General features: G+C 38.4%; 1 protein-coding gene across 3 annotated transcripts in view; it reads left to right on the top strand.

Annotated features, from left to right (window-relative positions):
* Positions 1–17,914, top strand: part of PTPRC (protein tyrosine phosphatase receptor type C) — a 60,927-nt gene that overhangs the window by 22,538 nt on the left and 20,475 nt on the right. Inside the window, exons 3-10 of one of the 3 annotated variants that reach the window (XM_018079081.2) lie at positions 10,511–10,537; positions 10,979–11,116; positions 11,882–11,968; positions 13,417–13,446; positions 14,287–14,502; positions 15,008–15,109; positions 15,931–16,098; positions 16,953–17,084. In XM_018079081.2, the coding sequence (XP_017934570.1) occupies positions 10,511–10,537; positions 10,979–11,116; positions 11,882–11,968; positions 13,417–13,446; positions 14,287–14,502; positions 15,008–15,109; positions 15,931–16,098; positions 16,953–17,084 (900 nt within the window). The remainder of the gene's footprint in view (positions 1–10,510; positions 10,538–10,978; positions 11,117–11,881; positions 11,969–13,416; positions 13,447–14,286; positions 14,503–15,007; positions 15,110–15,930; positions 16,099–16,952; positions 17,085–17,914) is intronic. The other 2 variants (XM_018079082.2, XM_018079083.2) reach the window with 2 other exon arrangements.

Genomic DNA, 17,914 nt, shown 5'->3' on the forward strand with positions numbered 1-17,914 from the left:
CTTTTTATGCAATCAGACAGATGTGAGCATATTTCTTTATGTCACTTTCAGATCCTTTGTCTGCAAACTTCATAATTTTAAATGGATTTCTAATTGCAATATGCCACTATCTCCACTTTGCATGGGATGTTACACAGGCACAGAAATGAAGGGTACATCCAACCACTCATGCAGTATGTAACTAAAAAGTGGAATCCCTGAGAAGGACTTGGTCACAGTCCCAGCTTTTCTCATTCTGGCTGAGAACAAGAAATTTTAATTAAATAGTGGTAATTTCTGATTTTCAATAAAAAATTATTGATAAATTTTAACAGGCAGTTTTCTAAAAGATGCTTCACTGAATGATTTACTTTTCATATGATTTTTGAATTAGTAATGGTGGTAGAATCTGACTCTTTTTTGATGCTTCCTGTTAACATTTTGTGCGTATATATTACCACATTTTAAATTGTACCCTAACAAGCATGCAGTTGATTTAGCTGTTGGTCAGTGAATACTGTTTGTCACAATATTTTATGAATAACAAAAATGTTTTTCAGTAGCATATTTGATGAAGGACATTCGGTTCTGATCATGTTTGGCCTGAATGTCTGGAGGAAAATAAAAAAAGTGGGGATAGTAGCCAAGTAAAATCACTCTCCCTTGAAACAAAGAGAGTTTGCTGGGTGCAGCTGGCAGCCCCGGGAGGGCGAGGAAGCTGCCCAGCAGGCAGAGTTGGTATAGGAACAGTTCTCCACTGAGCTGCGTGATTTTTTTCCCTCTGTACTCTATCCTTTCAAGAAACAGAAGCTAGTTGTCTATCAGCCAGTGCTGGTTAGGATCTTCTCTTCATGCTGGAAGAAATCTGGGTCATAGGAGATGACTGAGACTAGCAGGATAGTTTAGAGCATTGCTGCTTGGAGATGTGAGGCTGGGACTTCAGCTCAGGGAGCAAAGGGACTGCTGAGGGTCCTGTTAAGCTCGGAGCAAGAAGTTGTAGAAATAAAAATGACAGATCACTGGAAAAGGAAATTTTTGTGCCACATCTTTATTCTGATTTGTGCCTTTCTGTGGCAGTTAAGAATCTTTCAAAGGCTGGGGCTGTGCAGGCAGAGTAACTGAGCACAGTAGAACCCAGCACTGTGCACTGGAGGTACAGAGCAATGGCACATGCATTACTCTGCTGTGGAATAAAGCAGCTAGTTTTCTTTAACCCTGAACTGAACAATCATCAGAGAATGCAATTAAAACTTAAATTTGTGAGTAGAAAAAGTCAGATCCTCACTCAGATCTTAACTCTGACTCCAGCATTCTCATTTGAACCTGTTCTCATCAAAGACAGCAGCTGACTCCAGCCCCAGCATTTGGCTCAGTAGCACCAAATGTCACTGCAGTCCTCAGAGCAACACTCCTTTGAGCCATTTGCCGTCTTCTAGGAGTATCAGGAATTTTATATTCACAGCGCTGTTTGAAAAGCATAATTTTTGCAGCAGTGCTGAATTACTGGGAGCTTCACCTTTGTGAGCAGAACAACTGTGGGAACAGTGCCCTGCTGAGGGTCTTGATAGTCAGGGGCTGTCAGAGCAGCCCTCAGGAAGACCCCACTATGGCTTTGCAGCAACACTGAGTGTTGCTCTCTGGTGGGTTGTTGCTCCATCGTTCATCACACTCTGGTGCTGCTGGAATGAGACTGTTTGCCAGCACTCAGCCCTGCTTGCCCTGCCCTCAGCCCTCGGCCAAGGTGAAGCCATGGCACTGCTTCATATGTCCTTTATCGTTAAAAAATATGCAATACATAGCAATCAAAGAAGGTTTTAGAGGCTATTAAAAGGATGGATTTATGAATTTGCACAGCACTAGAATGTTGTTTGAGGATCCTGTTTGGATCCTTAGGCTTTCTCTAAGAATTTTTGCTTGGTTGTTTTTGTTTTAATCTTTATTTTGTAGCATTGGAAATGTTTCTTTTCCCTTTTTTCTACTTTTTCTGACTCAAACATTGAAGAATACTGATAATTTTTCATTATAAATAATATGAAATGAATATAAGCAACCTGACCTTGAAATTCAGACTTTCATCTAAAACTTTTACTGGCTCAGAATGCAATGTGTATCTAAGGTTACCAGAAAAAAAAAAAAAAAAGCTTAAATGAATCATTAAGGTGTCTTTTCAGAGTCGTCTATGTGTTTTCTTTCCATTTTTGATTGTGTTTTGATCCCATTTTGTAGGACAGCAAAGTATTTGCAAATCCAGGTATTGTCAACTGGAGATAAAGATGTTCAGAGCAGCTGAATATCAACTGTTTACCCTCCTCCCTCAGCTCCTCCAGGCCAGTTAGCTATTTTTGTTTGGGTTTTTAAACATAGCAGAGGATCAGAGAAAAATACTGTTACAAAAAGGAATAACTCACAGGCAGATGTCATTTCTTGAAAGAAATGTTCTTTTCTTTTTAAAAAGCACTGGCTGAATCTTTTTGAAAATCACTGATTAGAGTCCTCACTGACATAATGCTCCCAGTAAGCACAGAGCTGTTGAAGCAAAGACTTCATGCTAATAGGTCTCTAGCAAACAGAAGATATTTCTGGTTTCAACAGGCTTTATGTTGTCAGTGGCTGAAATGTTGATCCTAGAATCATAGACTCATCGAAAGGCTTGGGTTGGAAGGAACCTTAAAGATCATCTAGTTCCATCCCTCACTCTTGATATGGTACTAAACTGTTCATGGTTTGAAGTTTGAGCTGATTAAAGGTAATTTAGAGAGATATTTTCAAGTTGTTTCTGTTTTTTAGAGCAAGGGACCTATTTTCTATTGCTGCCAAAATTACATAAAAAGCAATATGCAATCAGGAAGATCTACAAAATCAGATAATGCTTTAATCTTGAAAGAGCTCAGAGATATCTGCCTCTGAGATGCAGAGAAGCAAGTCAGATATTTAAATAAGCCATGGTGCAATGAAAAATTCTGAGATGAAGTAGTTTACCCCTACCTCACACTCACTTTATCACAGTCATTTCTCAGCTGTAGCCTCTTTTTCTGATCAAAACTCTTGAGAACTGAGCTGCCTTCAGCTGTCCTCCATAGCTCCCCAGGACTAATAGAGTTGGTAATTGCAAAAACATGGGAGCAGGAATTGTGAGGACAATGTAATAGTTGTAAGATCTTTCCTCCTGCTTGCCATAAACAATATCCATTCAGCAAATCTAGAAGCAGCCTGTCTGTATAACTGAGAAGAACACTGTGGAGCAAGTGTTTCTTTCTGCTCATGGTAGATGTGGGAAAGGAAGATCAAGAAAGGTACAACAGAGCTAGAAAAATCATGACTAAAATTAGGAACTGGGGAGCAGACAATTTAGCATGGTAACAATGTGCATCTGGTTCATGACTTTGTGTGTGCACAAATACTAAAAATATATAAAGGGCAAAGCAAATATTAACACATTTATATATTCTTTTGTGAGTAGCACAAAATTGCCAAGCAAATATCACATTCCTCATGTACAGGTGTTTCTTAATGACTGGGGATAGTAGCCAGTGTTTCATAGTGGAAGTAACTGTTGCATCAGGGTTTGATATTCTCCTTTCTTGCAGACAATTTGCATGGTGACAAGTATTCCCTGCAAAGCAGCCTGGACTTTATCCCAAAGATTCTGGCCCCCCCCCCCCCCCCCCGCGTCATATTAATGAACTTGTACAACTAAAAATAATTACACATGCAAATGTGGTGAAAAGGAGGTTAATAGGGAAATTTCATGAGTGCACTAGAGAAGTGGTTTAGCACTAACATAGGTCTGATTGCTTGAGCATGTGGGTGCTATGGTAACTCAGTTTCACCATTTGGAAGCACTTAAGCTCTAAACCGCAGTAAGCTGCACCCTCTTCCTTTTGAGTAGGGTTCTGTATAAGAAAGGCAGAAGTAAAGCAGCATGAGAGAAACCACAGAGTAGCAAAGGTGTCGTTAGCTATAGTTCTACAAGTGGATTACTGCAGTTAAAGTCGTCCTATGAAGACTAAGGATGTCATTTAAAGTATAGTGCAATTGATAGGAAAGCCTTCCTTCTACCTGCTAAGTACACAATATTCCTGCATGTTTATTTTAGGTTTGCAAGAACTGTGTACATGAGAGAAAGGACTTGATTTGCTGCTTTTGGGGTTTATTCTACTTCAGGTTTATGGTTTTGAGAAATTCTACGTATCGTTGGTAACAACTGTTGTTTCCATGAAGTAAATATTTCTTGATGGAAATGTCTGTTTTGGTCTGTGTTTTTATTTTTCTTTGGAAAAATTAAACTCTTCTGTTTATTTGGCATAATCAGAACCAGAAAATTACTTTTTGTAAGTGACTAGAAATATTTCATTTGATTTCAGTTTAATTGAGAAAAAATATTATTTCAGGATTTTTCTTGTGCTTTTTTCGTCACCCTTTTCTTAAGACAGGCTCAGTATGTTAGCAGAAGTTATACCTGGTATTAATTTGTTTTAGCTGATGAATGCTGACAAACTTTGATGTTTGTATTTCCTCCTCTCTCCTGAGCTTGTAGTGTTATGTTCCTCCTTGTATCTGTCAGCTATAAATTCTTAATTCCATCTCTTTCTTCTGGCTGCTGCCCTTGTACTTGATTGCTGGTTAATTTGAATTTTTCACCTTCTCCATTGCTGTAAATGCTGATTAGTGCTTATAGGCGACTCTGAAATAGAGAAGGATAGAGATAATTCCAGTCCTGGAAGGTGGGCAGCAAGGTCATAGAGCAAGCATGAATTTCGGAAGTCAGTTTTCACAAAACCGTAATATCACATTAGCTGTAGTGTAGGCCTGCACCTATTCCTGAGCTGTGCTCTGCAGGATGAGCCAAGGCTTCCTCAGTGCAAATCAGGTCTGAGCCCTGGCACGTGTCTTGGGAACAATAAGGCCTTTGACTCCCCAGACACATGTTTTAACCAAAGATTAAAGGTGGTAGGAAAGAATGTCAGGATCAGGCTCTGAGGCAACAGGACAGTTGTGTTAAGGAGTTGCTATGGGAGGCAATTATTAATGAACTTGTACAAAAGGAAATATTTTGAGAAATCAAATGGAAACTATTTTAATTATCATTGTGAAGAGTCAGAATGGATGTTACATCCTGGTGCCAAAAGGAAACAATTGGCATTTCTCAATCAGATCATTTTTGAGTTTTGTTAAATTAAAATTTACTGTTCCAAGATTATATCCTTAATTTCTGGTGAAAATAAATATTGTAAATATTGCCTGTGGGAAAGATATTATAATATTTATTTAGTTCTAATTCCTATGATTACTGCAGGGCTATGAAGACTTTTACCAATTAGATTATGGATAACTTTGAAGTGATTTGATGGCTGCAGCTTCAATGACCACAAGAGTGGGGTTTTTTTTAGGGCTCTCCCAGTTACATGAGAAAATTCTACCCCGTAAACTCAAATGAGTAGTTTATTTTTTTGACTCAGAGCATGCAAAATTTCACATATTTTTAATATGAATTTTATATGGCATTTTTAAAATCGATTTTCAAGAAGCAGCATTTTGTCCAGAAACTGGGAACAGATTTGGGTTCCCCCCACCCCTGCTGCCCTGAGACAGTGATAAAGAATAAAGTGTAATTCTGCAGTCTGTGATTATGAAAGCACTTCAGCACACATGATCCCACGTATAAAATTTGAGGGGTCCTCTGTGGTGTAGAATTACTCAGATGTTTAAGTGTTTGCTAATCTATTCTTAGGTCTGCCTAGATTTGTTTATAAAGTAGCAATGGATCCCTTTATTCTGTGTTTGCAGCAAAAAGAAGCAGTAACATTTCTGGCCCTGATGCTCATTTACTTTAACGTCTCTTTAGCTGGTTCTGGCAACACAAGGGAGCCTTAAAGTAGGTGTGAATTACATCCTATCCCACTTGAAGTTTAAAAATAAATCAAAGAAGGGCAGCTGGCAGCAGTTTGTAAGGCTCCTTGCCTTACTCACCCCTTCACCTCCCACCAGGAACTGTTCTTTTTTTGCGATTTAGTGTTGGCTTGCAGTGGAGCTGCAATGTCTATGCTGTTTGCTAGAAGACCCCCTCAAAGAGCTTTACTCCATCTGAACAAGTAGACCACATCCTGTTGCGTTCTGTGCAGATGTGAAGAGCCCTGACCCCGCTGAAACAGCGCTGTTCAGCTGTAAAAAGAGGGAAGACAGAATCTGGACCTACACAAGCTGTTGGTGCAAAATGCTGCCTGGTGGGGGTTGCTGGGGTCTGTCCAATATGCCAAAGGCTGGAGAGATCCTGGGAAAAGGGAAGCAGCTCTGCAGAATCACTAAGCATTTTTTCTGGCAGCAAAACCCAGCTGCCAACTGTTTTACAGACAGGAGGCTGAGAGGAAGGATTACTTCCTCTGCCCCCTCCCAGCTCTGGCAAAGACATGAGGAGTACAGCTGGATGTGAAGAGCCAGCTGGTATGGTACCACACTAGATAAAACACCAAATGCACTATTAGAAGAGGCATCCTCCGTTCCAGACTTCTCTATGCTGTGTGTACCAAGGAATGCAATCCTGAAGCAATCCTGTGCTCAGAGGGGACAGCCTGAGCTATCATCATGCGAGCGCAGTCCCCTGCCCAGCCCAGCAGGAAATACAAAACTGGGTCCATTTTACTCACTGTGCAAATTAAGCAGCAGAATGGAATTAAAAGGCATGTTTCCTGTCATCAGCTAATGTATTTTTGCACCTATAAACATGATAACATTTTTAGGCTCTTAATGCCAATTCAACAGTATTTCCATTTTATCAGCTGGAGTTTGAGTTATTAATAACATCACACACAGGAAATGTGTGCTGGCATTTCCTTCTCCTTGAGAAGATCAGACCCTGGACTTACTTGAAATACAGTGTCTTTTAATACATTCTAGGGCTGAGTTGTATCCTGCTGAGTTGCTTGGTCCTGCCAAGTGGAAAGCATTTTCCTGAGAGGGCAGCAACAGGTTGTCTCTTTATATGATTGGACTTATGTGTGACCACACATAAGTTCAGTGCAGTGGGTGCAGTCAGTACTGCAGAGGTGATGTAGCAGCTCCTGTACTCCCAAATATGACCCAGACAGCCTGCTGTCCCAGGGCTTTGAAGTGATAGACTTTTTTTTTTTTTTTTTTTTTTTTGGTGGCCTGGTTCCTTTCACAGTTTTTCCATTTTCTGTTCTTGTTGAACATTGAAAGGTTTCTTCATAATGCAGTAGTCCCATGTTTCTCTCACAGGGCCTGTGTGTCTTTGAGCTTTCAGCGGAGAGTGGTCAGCTCATTCATTTTTAGGTGTATTTTGCTGGCAGCCTGTCATTCCATCTAAAACCTATCTTTCTTCCAGCAGCTGCATTCTGTCTGCCAACTGGTAGCCAGAGAGGAAAGGGAATGAAAGCCATTAGCCTGGTTCCCATCTGCCTGTGGGATACTCTGATTATATCTTTTTCCAGGGCACCTGCTTACGGCCAGATCTGCTCAAACGTTACTGATGGGTTGCAAATCTTTCAGTCAAGTCAGCAGGAACCAACCAGTGGCCAAATCAGGAGGAGGGAAAGGGAAGTTTAGAAAAGTTCCTTCAGTAGTAGGAACTTTGTATATGCTCTAATTCTTCCCCTTGGATTATCTACACATATTATTTTCAAAAGGTCTTATGGCTGGATGCAGTTTAAATTTTGAGAAAAGCATCCTGTTTAAACTCATACAAACTTCATTAGTTTGGTAATCATCAGGCTTTCATAGTGCACAGCATGTTTTTTGCAGGGTTGGATATTATTATTAAATTTAAAAAGATATTTTTAGATTGCAGCCTTCAATCTTCCAGAGTTATGTTTTAGAACATAAACATGAGCAGACGGTTTTGTCTTCGAGTTTAACTTTTTTAGCTCAGACATATTTGTCTGTGCTGTGGGACATTTTTTAAAAAATAAATTAATTGTAGCAATATACCTTCTAATCTTGGAGTAGCAGAGTCTGCTGTATTGGGATCCTTCTTTATTTTCCTTCATTTTACCCAGTATGTCTCAATAAGGTTACACAGAGAAATGTATCTGCTTTGCTGCTTGAGAGGAATTTTTAGTGTTCTGGTGCCACCTATTGAATTCTTTTCAACTGCATCCTATTCCATTGCTATAATAAAGCATGTCAGAGAATAGAATCACAGATGAGCGGGAGACTTTTAAAATGCTTAGATGGATGTAAAACTGCCATGAAATTCTGCTAAAAACAGAATTGGAGGGGGGGAAAGGGTAATCTAGGACTGTTCCAAACTGTTTTAAGACCCTGGTCTGACCAAGGCAGGTGGACTAAACAATCTCGAGGTCACTTCTAACCTCGAGTTCCATGATTATGTATAACATTTAGCATCTGTCACTGTGAGTGACTAAATTTAAGCTAGTAGCATTAATCTTAACTTTACAAGGGAGAGGATGGGGAGAATTACTTTCACGGAAATCTTAAGAAAGTGAATGAGGCATCCAGAAACAACACTGTGACAAGCTTATGAGCCCACTACTTGGAAGAGGGAACTTTGATGTATGGGTATTTTTGTTTCCATTATGTTTGCATCAGAGATCAGCAAATAGCTCGAAAAGTATTTCTGAATGTTTCACTAATCTCTGAGCAGAGTTTAATTTAGGACTTTTTCTGAAACTTCTTGTATTCTGTTCCTGGAAAAGTTTTTAAAGTGAAAGTTGATCTATGTAGATGCTCACAGAAAGTTAAGTTTTGGCTTGAGGTATATTTGATGTGCTGAACCAGAATAAGATTTGGGAAGGAGGGGGAATAATTGATTCTTCAACTTTGAAAACAGACTCATTATGGAATTTAGAGTGAAAAACTGCCAGTTTTCAAACACTGAATTTTAGAAAAAAAAGTGAAAATACATTGAAAATTAATTGCCCAGAACAAATATGAGTTTATATAAATGCTAGCTTTTACAAGGTTCCTTGGCATTTTAATATATATAGTTAGATTATGCAATTGTTGTAAAGAAATGTTCCAGACGGGGGATTTCAAATGCTGAAGGTACATTGATAGTTCAAAAGATCAACTATGTTTTTGTTTCTTATCTGTAACATCTCTCATGTTAGGAGATCTGCTAACATTCTGTAGCTTTAAAAAGTATGTGTGGTCTGTGTTTCAATGGAGAATATATGGAGAATGAATTTACATACTAGACCTGCTAATACAGTGGCTTCTAAACCGACGTTATTCAGTCTGTTGTCTGTCTACTGCTTCTTTAGATATTATACTCTTACAATTAAGAGCAATTTTATTTTGACAGTTTCATATGATTCCAGGCAAAATGTAGGCAGACCATGTCCTCATGTCATGGATCAAATTTTAGGCAACACCTCTCCCCACTTCTGTAAAGAAAGAAATAGCTGGCTCTTCATCACTGTTTTTAGCTGAGCTTCATTTGACTTCTGTTGCTACTTTTTCTGTAGAATATCAGGCTACCAGCTTTTTCCGAATTTTAACTTGTAGTAAGAGGTCCTGAATAACATGCAGTCCACAGGAAATTCAACTGCTCACTAGAAAAATATTTACAAGACATTAGGTTTTGTTTACATTCATACTCATATCATGGCTTATACACGCTTCGTGACAGTTCTGAGCACAAAGAAATCGCTGACTGTTGGCAGGTGACTTTGTCCCATGGTTGTGGGATTTTTTAGTGGCTGTTGTTGATCTTCTGAACTGTCCACACAGAGTGCACAATCTGAAAAACACGTGCCACAAAAAAAAAAAAAAATCCAAGATACGAATATAGTGGGAAAGAACTAGTAGAAAAAGAGAGGAGAAAGGAAGAGACAAACAGGTGGCTGAAAGTTTATGGAACAGTCCTAGCAAGGAGTGTATGAACAAGTGGGTTTGTTCCTTGCTGAAAGCACAGCAGGCTGTTTTAAAGGGATATGTCTGGAGGGAACTTTGGGGATGGATTTCAGGATTCTTGTGTCAAAGTGGAATTTTATAATCCCCAAAATTAGTAAAAGACTGTAGCCTTCCAGTACTTAAAGGGGTCTTATAAAAAAGAGGGAGAATGATTTATTGTGTGGACAGATAGTGATAGGACAAGGGAGAATGGTTTCAAACTAAAAGATGAAGGATTTAGATTAGATGTTAGGAGGAAATTCTTTACTATGAGGGTGCTGAGGCACTGGAACAGGTTGCCCAGAGAAGTTGTGGATGCCCTGTCCCTGGAATTGCTCAAGAACAGGTTGGATGGGACCCTGAGCAACCTGATCTACTGTGTGGCATCTCTGCCCATGGCAGGGGTGTTTGAACTAAGTGATCTTTGAGATCTCTTCCAGCCCAGGCCATTCTGTGATTCTATGACCATATGCTTGATATTTTAGGGGGTCTGGTTGTTGCTACATCCAATAAATATTACTTAAGAATGCGTAATTCCCTAGGGAAAGATCAGCTGATAGTTGGGAGGAAGGAATGTGTCTTTTCATATTTTTGGCATATGACTATGTTTAATTCCTTGAAAGTTTAATTTACACCTTCTCTCTCTTTTTCTCTTTTTCAGGAGAAGACACAACAATGACCACACCTGGTAAGAAACCTTATTTACATGGACAGAACTGCATTGATTTTTTTTTTTCTGATAATTTCTTCATTCCTTTGCCCACACATGGTTACTTCACAGGGCATATAACGCATTTTCATTCACTTCATGAGATGAAATATGCGGTCTGCATAGGCAAGAATAACAGATAAGTCTGGTTTTGAGTAATGCATTTGAATATATTTTAAAACACAGCATTTCGCATGAAGGAGGTACAGTCAGCGCCAAAAAGGGTTGTACTCACTGGATGTTCATCTGACACCTGTTGGACCCCTTAACACTTTGAGTGTTCAGTGTGCCTTTGCTTATTAACAAATTCCCAGTGTGCGAGTGCTCCAGCACTGTGCCCTGTGTCGTGGACAGCTTTGTGTTCCTCCTTGGCCGGGCAGACTCGAAGCATTAACGAAACTGCTGTCCCTCTCACCACAGGTGTCTCTCCTGCAGACAGCACATACTTGTCCACGCATGCAGGCTCCACCCCTGCCACGGAACTCAGCAATCCACCACACGACAGCACTGCTGCCCTCACCACACGCACTCCCATTGCCTCCGAGAGTCCTTCATCAGGTTTGCCGTCTTCCTTTAGAAGCCACTCCCTGCTCTCAGAATTGTAGGGGAAAACTTAGTTCAACATCAAGGTAGCCTTTTTCAGCTTACGGTTCAGCAGATAGAAAAGATGTCTGCCATTTGGCACAGTGACAATACCAGGATTATTTCCAGGATCTGGTATCTGAGGGCCAAGTCTTGCAGTCATCACAGCAGTATCAAAATGCCAGCTGCTGTCAAGAAGGCTGCTGCCAATGCAAGAGCAATAGGAATGGGCCTGAAAAAGAATACAGAAACCTGTGTCTGGTTTATAAGCAGGGGGATAAATATTGAAATATAGTGAGTAATATAGTGAGCAAGATGTATGATCTGGCGAAAGGTTCTTGTTTCTGAAAGAACACAAGCACTATTCATAATGTGTTTTACTATAAGAATATAGCAAAATGTTTTAGTTTTTCCCAGTTGACAAATTGTAACACCATTTTTTTATGTTGACTCCATCCTGGATTATGACTAAATAATGAAAAAACAAAAATGGTTCTTGTACATCAGAAAATTCATTTGTAAGTGGTATACTCCTAAAAATTTGCTTCCTTTTAAAATACTCGTTTTCTGTTTTATTTGCTATGCTAACGTCACTTTTCTTTCAGACTCTTCTCCAAGTTACAAAAATTCCCTATGAAAAAAAGCGGGGAAGGGCTGTGGTATAAGACATTTCTGATGACATAGCCATATGAAAGAATGCATTTCACTTTTGATGCTGATATGTTGTTTATTTCCTTACAGATGATTACAATTCAACATCCTTGCACAGCACCACCTCACCAGTCAGCACGCCAGCAAACACTGGAATCACCCCCACTCACACAATAGGTGACAAACTTGCACACAGTTACCACAACTATGATGCTTGAAGCACAGAAAATGTGCTAGAATGAGGCAATTCATTTTGGATTTCTGTTATCAAACCTAAACATATAAATTAGGCATACAGCTGCATTAAACTTAAGGGTGTTTTTAGGAATCTTATTAATAGTTAATGAGTAATATTAAAGATATCAGATTTGCTACTTGTCAAGCGAGTGCAAAATAGAAATCATTTACACACAGTGGCACGTAGTAGGGGGGTAAATCTGTCAATTACTGTGTCAGTACTCCTCTTGTTATTCACAGAAATTTGCCCAAGCAGCAAAAAAGTGTGAATACATCCAAGATCTCTGTGCTTCTGTTTTCTGGTGGCTTCCCTTTTGTTTCACACAGCAGTAGTATTTTCTTGGGATCTAATGTAATTTCTTGGTAGTAATTTCTTGGTAGTAATTTCTTGGTAGTAATTTCTTGGTAGTAATTTCTTGGTAGCAGTAGTAATTTCTTGGGATCTAACTTACACCCATTATAATTGCATTTGGGCTGTAAGGAATTACTCAGGTCAGTAAAATATGTGTGTGTTCTTGAGGAAAGTACATCCAGGAGTTGGACTCTTACCATCACATTTAACTGCCCTTCGAGCAGCTGTAGGCTGCTGTCTGCTCTTTCACAAACTGAGCTTAGCTTTTATTTGTGGGTGTTCTGCCCCTAACAATCTTGGTAAGTCTACAATGGATCCTCTCAGTTTGCCCTCTCATGAGGGTCACTATTCAGCCAGGTGAGTCCCAGCCTGGGGGAGGCAAATATAGGGCCTATCTTCTACAAAAAAAAATTAGATATCAGTCTCTTTTGGTAATATTTATACCTTAGGATATTTTAAACCACTGTTTTCAGGATGAAGATATTCTGTACAGGTTTTCTAAATACCATAAAGCTCATCATTTCTTTTGGATACCTTAGTGTAACAATTATTGTAAAATGATCTGTACTGTTGTATAAATTTCTTTCCAAAGGCAAGAGTGGCAGTGCAAAAAGAAGGCAAATTTTGGTTCTTTAGTGACATTTTATACTGTTCAGTTACCTATTCCATACCATACATATCCTGGAAAACTGCTATAACTTATCATACTGCTATGAGAATGTGTGATTTTGGAATATTCATGTGTAACTTTGTATTCAGAAATATTAATAAAAACAGTTTGATTTCTAGTTCGGTGATGTCATTGGAAAATTGTGAAAGACACATGATCTCTAAAATAACTAGTTAAAAAATGGGGTTATGTATAGCTGACAATCTCTTCCCTATTTCAAATGCGAGAGGAGTGCTAAATAAGTTTGCTTGCATTGAATATATTTAATGAAGAGTTTGGGACAGTATTGGTCACCCTTTTCCAGTGCTCTGTGGAAAAAAACAAACCTGGTAAGATAGACCTTCATTTTGTTTTCTTTTCTTATAGGAACCACAGTGACAACTTCATTACCTTGTGGTAAGAATCAAACTTCTTATTCTCCCTCAGTCTTGAAATGTGACCAAATAGTAAAGTCAAATGCAGAAAATTGGTAAAGCTGATAAAGTAGTAAAAAAAAAAAGGCAAAGAAAACAAAAAACTAATCAGTTAGCATCTCGGGTTATTTTATAAAATGTCTTCCAGTTCTGGAAGAAGTAGGAATAAAGTTATTAACAGTTCTAGTCTTCTCACTTCCACTTACAGTTCTGTCGAATTGCCCTGCATTAAGCTGTTTATATCAGGGCTGCAGAATTGATCTACTTCATCCCACTAGGCCCTCTCTAGTTTTTCCCCATCATGTGATAATCACATGGTGCAAACTGCAATTCGTAAGTCATGTAGAACTAAAGTTTAGGCATTGATTTATCTCTCTTCAGAATTACAGGCCTCTCTAATTTTCAAGAATAGACTATAGCCATTATTTACTAGATGGTTCTGAAATGCTTTGAATAGGAAAATGTGAAATATCTGTCAAATGAAACAATGTTTCAAAAACAAATGATCTAACATTTCAAAACAAAGTATTTCACTTTGATCTAACATTTTAAATGAAAGTAAATCTATTTCTGGAATGTACATATTTTTAATTTTTAGTTTCCTTAACTAGAGAATTATTGGAAAGAATATTTTATTAAGGAAATTTTCTGTTTTGACTAAACATTTTTCTTAAGTAAAAGATAAATAAAAAACAAAAATAAAGAATGAGGAGCAGCTAATTTTCAGTATTTTCTGATTCTTAAAACACGTGGGAGTGCCATAAAACATTTAATGCTTTTTTAAAAATTGTCATAAAATCATTGTTTGCTATTTTTCTTTTAGGTGATGGTATTGATAGCAGCATAATTGAAGAATACAGCAATAACACGGCTGACGTTGAGCTGAGAAATCTCACAATATCCAGAGAATATTTAATTGTGGAGGAAAACAAAAGAATAACTGCGGATTCCACCACCTATACAGTAAATCTTCAGAAATGCATGAGATACACAGTTCAAGTTAAATCCTGTCCAGACAATTATCTTACTGTTCCACCAGGTAGATATACAAGGGATTTAGCAGGGGTTTTTTGGTGGTGTTTTTAGTTGGTTTTGTTTTGTGGGGTTTTTTTGTCATTTTGGTGGGGTTTTTTTTATATGTAGTCATTCAGCTTCCCTGGGTTTCAGCATCTATTTTTGTCTCTTTTCAGATAATCAGACAGAAGGTTTTCATACTTTGTGCTTGATTTGCAAGATATTTTGAAGTTGCACATTAAAACCCCTTAGTATTTTCGTAAAGTATAATATAAAAAATGTAATTTTCTCATTTTTAAGGGAAAAGGGAACTTTAACTTCCCTGACCATATGCAGTGTAGTAAGCAATAGCAAACCCAGCCACCACTTCAAAGCTGCTATTTACACTGGAAGTTAAATTCTTTGTATATTACCCTATGCCAATTGTTTCTTTATATTGCAGAACAAGTAAAAAAATATAAAGAGTAAACTTATTTAAAGACTCAATATAGCCAATGTCACAGTGATGTATAATATTAATTCTGTTTCAGTCAACAGTGAACCTTTTGTAGTTGAGAAAGAAAACAGCACATGTGCATTGTTATGTTGGAGTAGCTCACTCGCCTGTGCTGATGTGACTCCTGTCTGCACAGGTAAGTCACTTCTATTCATTCATTTTTAAAAGCAATGCTGATGTTGTATTTTGATGACAGATTTAGTCTTTTGACAGATTTAAATTAATTGTGCCAGTTTGAGGGAAGTGTAGTTTAGAATTTCCAGTATCACCAGTTTGGGAACTACCATCCCCACGCACTGCAGATCTGGGGAAAGTTCAAACCCAGACAGATCTTTTGCTGAGTTTACCAGCTTCACAGATTGGAGGCTTCTGGAGATTTTGAGGTCCTGCTTGGAGGCCTGATGGAGAGCTGAATATTTTGGAAATCCTGCAGTTGGTGAGTCTGCTGTGAGCTGATCCCTTGCAGGCTGCCTGGGCAACTGGCTGTGCAGGCTCCTGGATGGTGGGAGTCCAGGCTCTCTGCTCCTGGAGCCAGCCAGCATGAGGAGATGCTGGCTCAAAGGCAACTGGTGTGATAGGGAAGATATGGATGCTGACTGTCCTCAAGTGTCCCAGGAAAATGTCTGATGAATGTCTGGGGCTGGAAATTTCCTCTTTCAGGGAACTGAAGAGATAGGAAGCCATTCCAGGGTTCTGCCAGACTCTGATGACATATTATGATTTCTCTGGGAAACCTGTTTTCTAAAAAAGTCAAATCATAAGAGCTTTCAAAAGAACCTAAAACTTGGACTGGATTGTACATTGGATCAGGCTGTATGTTTTTCTGTTTGGAATATTCTGACAGTTTATTACAAATTGCACTGAATAAATATGGTAGAGAAAGTCCCAGTTAAAATGGGGCCATGCACTTTTGGAATTGTGGAAAAAATATTGATCAACCTCTTTTTGTGTCTACAGATCCAGTAAGCTCTACAGATTCACCAGACTGCATACCTCCAAATCAAAAGACATGTAAAAGTCTGAGCCATTTATCACCCAACCATGTGTACAACTGCTATGGAACCATGTATTTTCATAAAAATGTGGTTGCCAACCAAAGCTTCTCCATAACTACAGATTATGGTGGTAAGTGTAATGCTTATTTTTGCTTTACATTCCACACATTTCTGGGAACCCCTACAATGAATCCTGTGTTTCCTGCGGTCTGTGTTTCCTGCGGTTGAAGGTATATTTTGAGAAACATGCTCCGCCACGCTCAAGTTCTCCTCCAGCTCCTCCCTCCTGGTCTCCTCCCCTTGTGTTTGTTCTGTGATTGCAGTCACAGACTTCATTTCCCTCTCCAGGCCCAGTCTCAGTCTTCCAGTCTGATGCCTTTCTCTCTTCCTATCAGAAATTGTGATTTTTTTTTTTGTTGTTATTGCTTTGGAGGTTGAGAACATGGCCAAATATAAGGAAAAGTACAGGCCTAGTCAGAAACAGGTCTTAAATTCTTGATTTGAAGAAAGGCATAATAGAATTGCAAAGAATATCTCCATATAAAATGATACGTTTTTACAAAGTATTGTCCTTGGAAATAGCTTAGCTTTATTTTTCTGAATTATAAAAGAAAACAACCTATATCAGGTAACCTGCAGGTAAAAATGCAGGCCAAACACATGGTTTGTTAAAATTATAAGAGAACAAAACCAATGGTTAATATTTGGAAATGTTGGACAATTTTAGTAATATATGACATTGTTGTATTCACCTTATCCAGAATTAATTAAATTTATGAAATTGCTGTAATATGATGCTTTTACATATACTCAGTTTATACTTATGTATCATTTCTTGGAATGAAATAGAGTACAATAAATATTTCACATTGTTTGGTATCTTGCTTTAGTATCTGATGAAATTTAACTTATCAAAGTAGGTAAAAAGAAGAATATTTGCATTTTCATTTGTTGCTAATTATTGTTATTTTTCTTTTCCAACAGCTCCAGAAGCACCAGAAAACCTTGATGTAAAATTTAATGAGACAAATGTAAAAGTTACATGGAAGAAACCTAGCGACACTTCAAAGGGTCCCATACATGGCTACCTTGTGCAATGCTTTGTGTATGGCCAAGGTAAGTATATTAAATACTTAAAAAGTATTTTAAGTATTTAAATATTAAAAAGTATGTTAAATACTTCATTGCATGTACATAATTACAGAGCACCAAGCATGATGCACTGTCAAACCATATCAGAATCTCTTAAAACTGCCTTTTTTTTTTTTTTTTTTAACAAACGTTTACATTTCTTTCCTTTGAGGTTGTTCCAGTTGAATCTTCAGTTAAGATTATTCAGTTTCCCACACCAGGACACAACCCTGTCACCTTCAGTTCTCATTTTTCTTGTATTAAGTATTAGTTCTGACAGTTGCCTGATCAGTTTGCAGAATGGTGCTCTCTGTCTCAGAAAATGCTGCTATAGCTGGTCAATATATTCTCTGAGAAGACCAGGACCTGCCTTCTGAGTAACAAGAATGTATGTAAAAGTAAGGGATCCTGAGTATGGCAGTTAGTATAAACATGTTTAGACAGGTATAGCTAGAGGATTGTCTTCTACTAAATGACCACTCTTTCAGAGATGCTGGTCTAGGCCATCTTACATTTAAATGGTTAATTTTGTAGTCATTACACTGGGATAACATTTTCCAGATGTGAGCTTCTCTTCAAAACAAGGACTGGAAAATGAGGTTTTTAAATTGAAGAGCCTGATAATGATAAATATGTGTCAGGTTTAAGCTAGCTCTGGCTTAATTCATCCTTTCTATTCACATACTGCAGGTTATGTAAACCTGGACTGCCACAGGAGCCTAAGGCTGTCGTGGTCCTGTGTTCCCCAGATACAAATAATCTCTCCCATTCTCCATGCCTTGAATTTGACCACTACCCAAAGGGGTGGCAGCCCC

The sequence above is a fragment of the Manacus vitellinus genome, unplaced genomic scaffold, assembly GCF_001715985.3.
Source record: "Manacus vitellinus isolate BGI_N305 unplaced genomic scaffold, ASM171598v3 scaffold_44_pilon, whole genome shotgun sequence".
In the NCBI taxonomy this organism is placed as follows: Eukaryota; Metazoa; Chordata; class Aves; order Passeriformes; family Pipridae; genus Manacus; species Manacus vitellinus.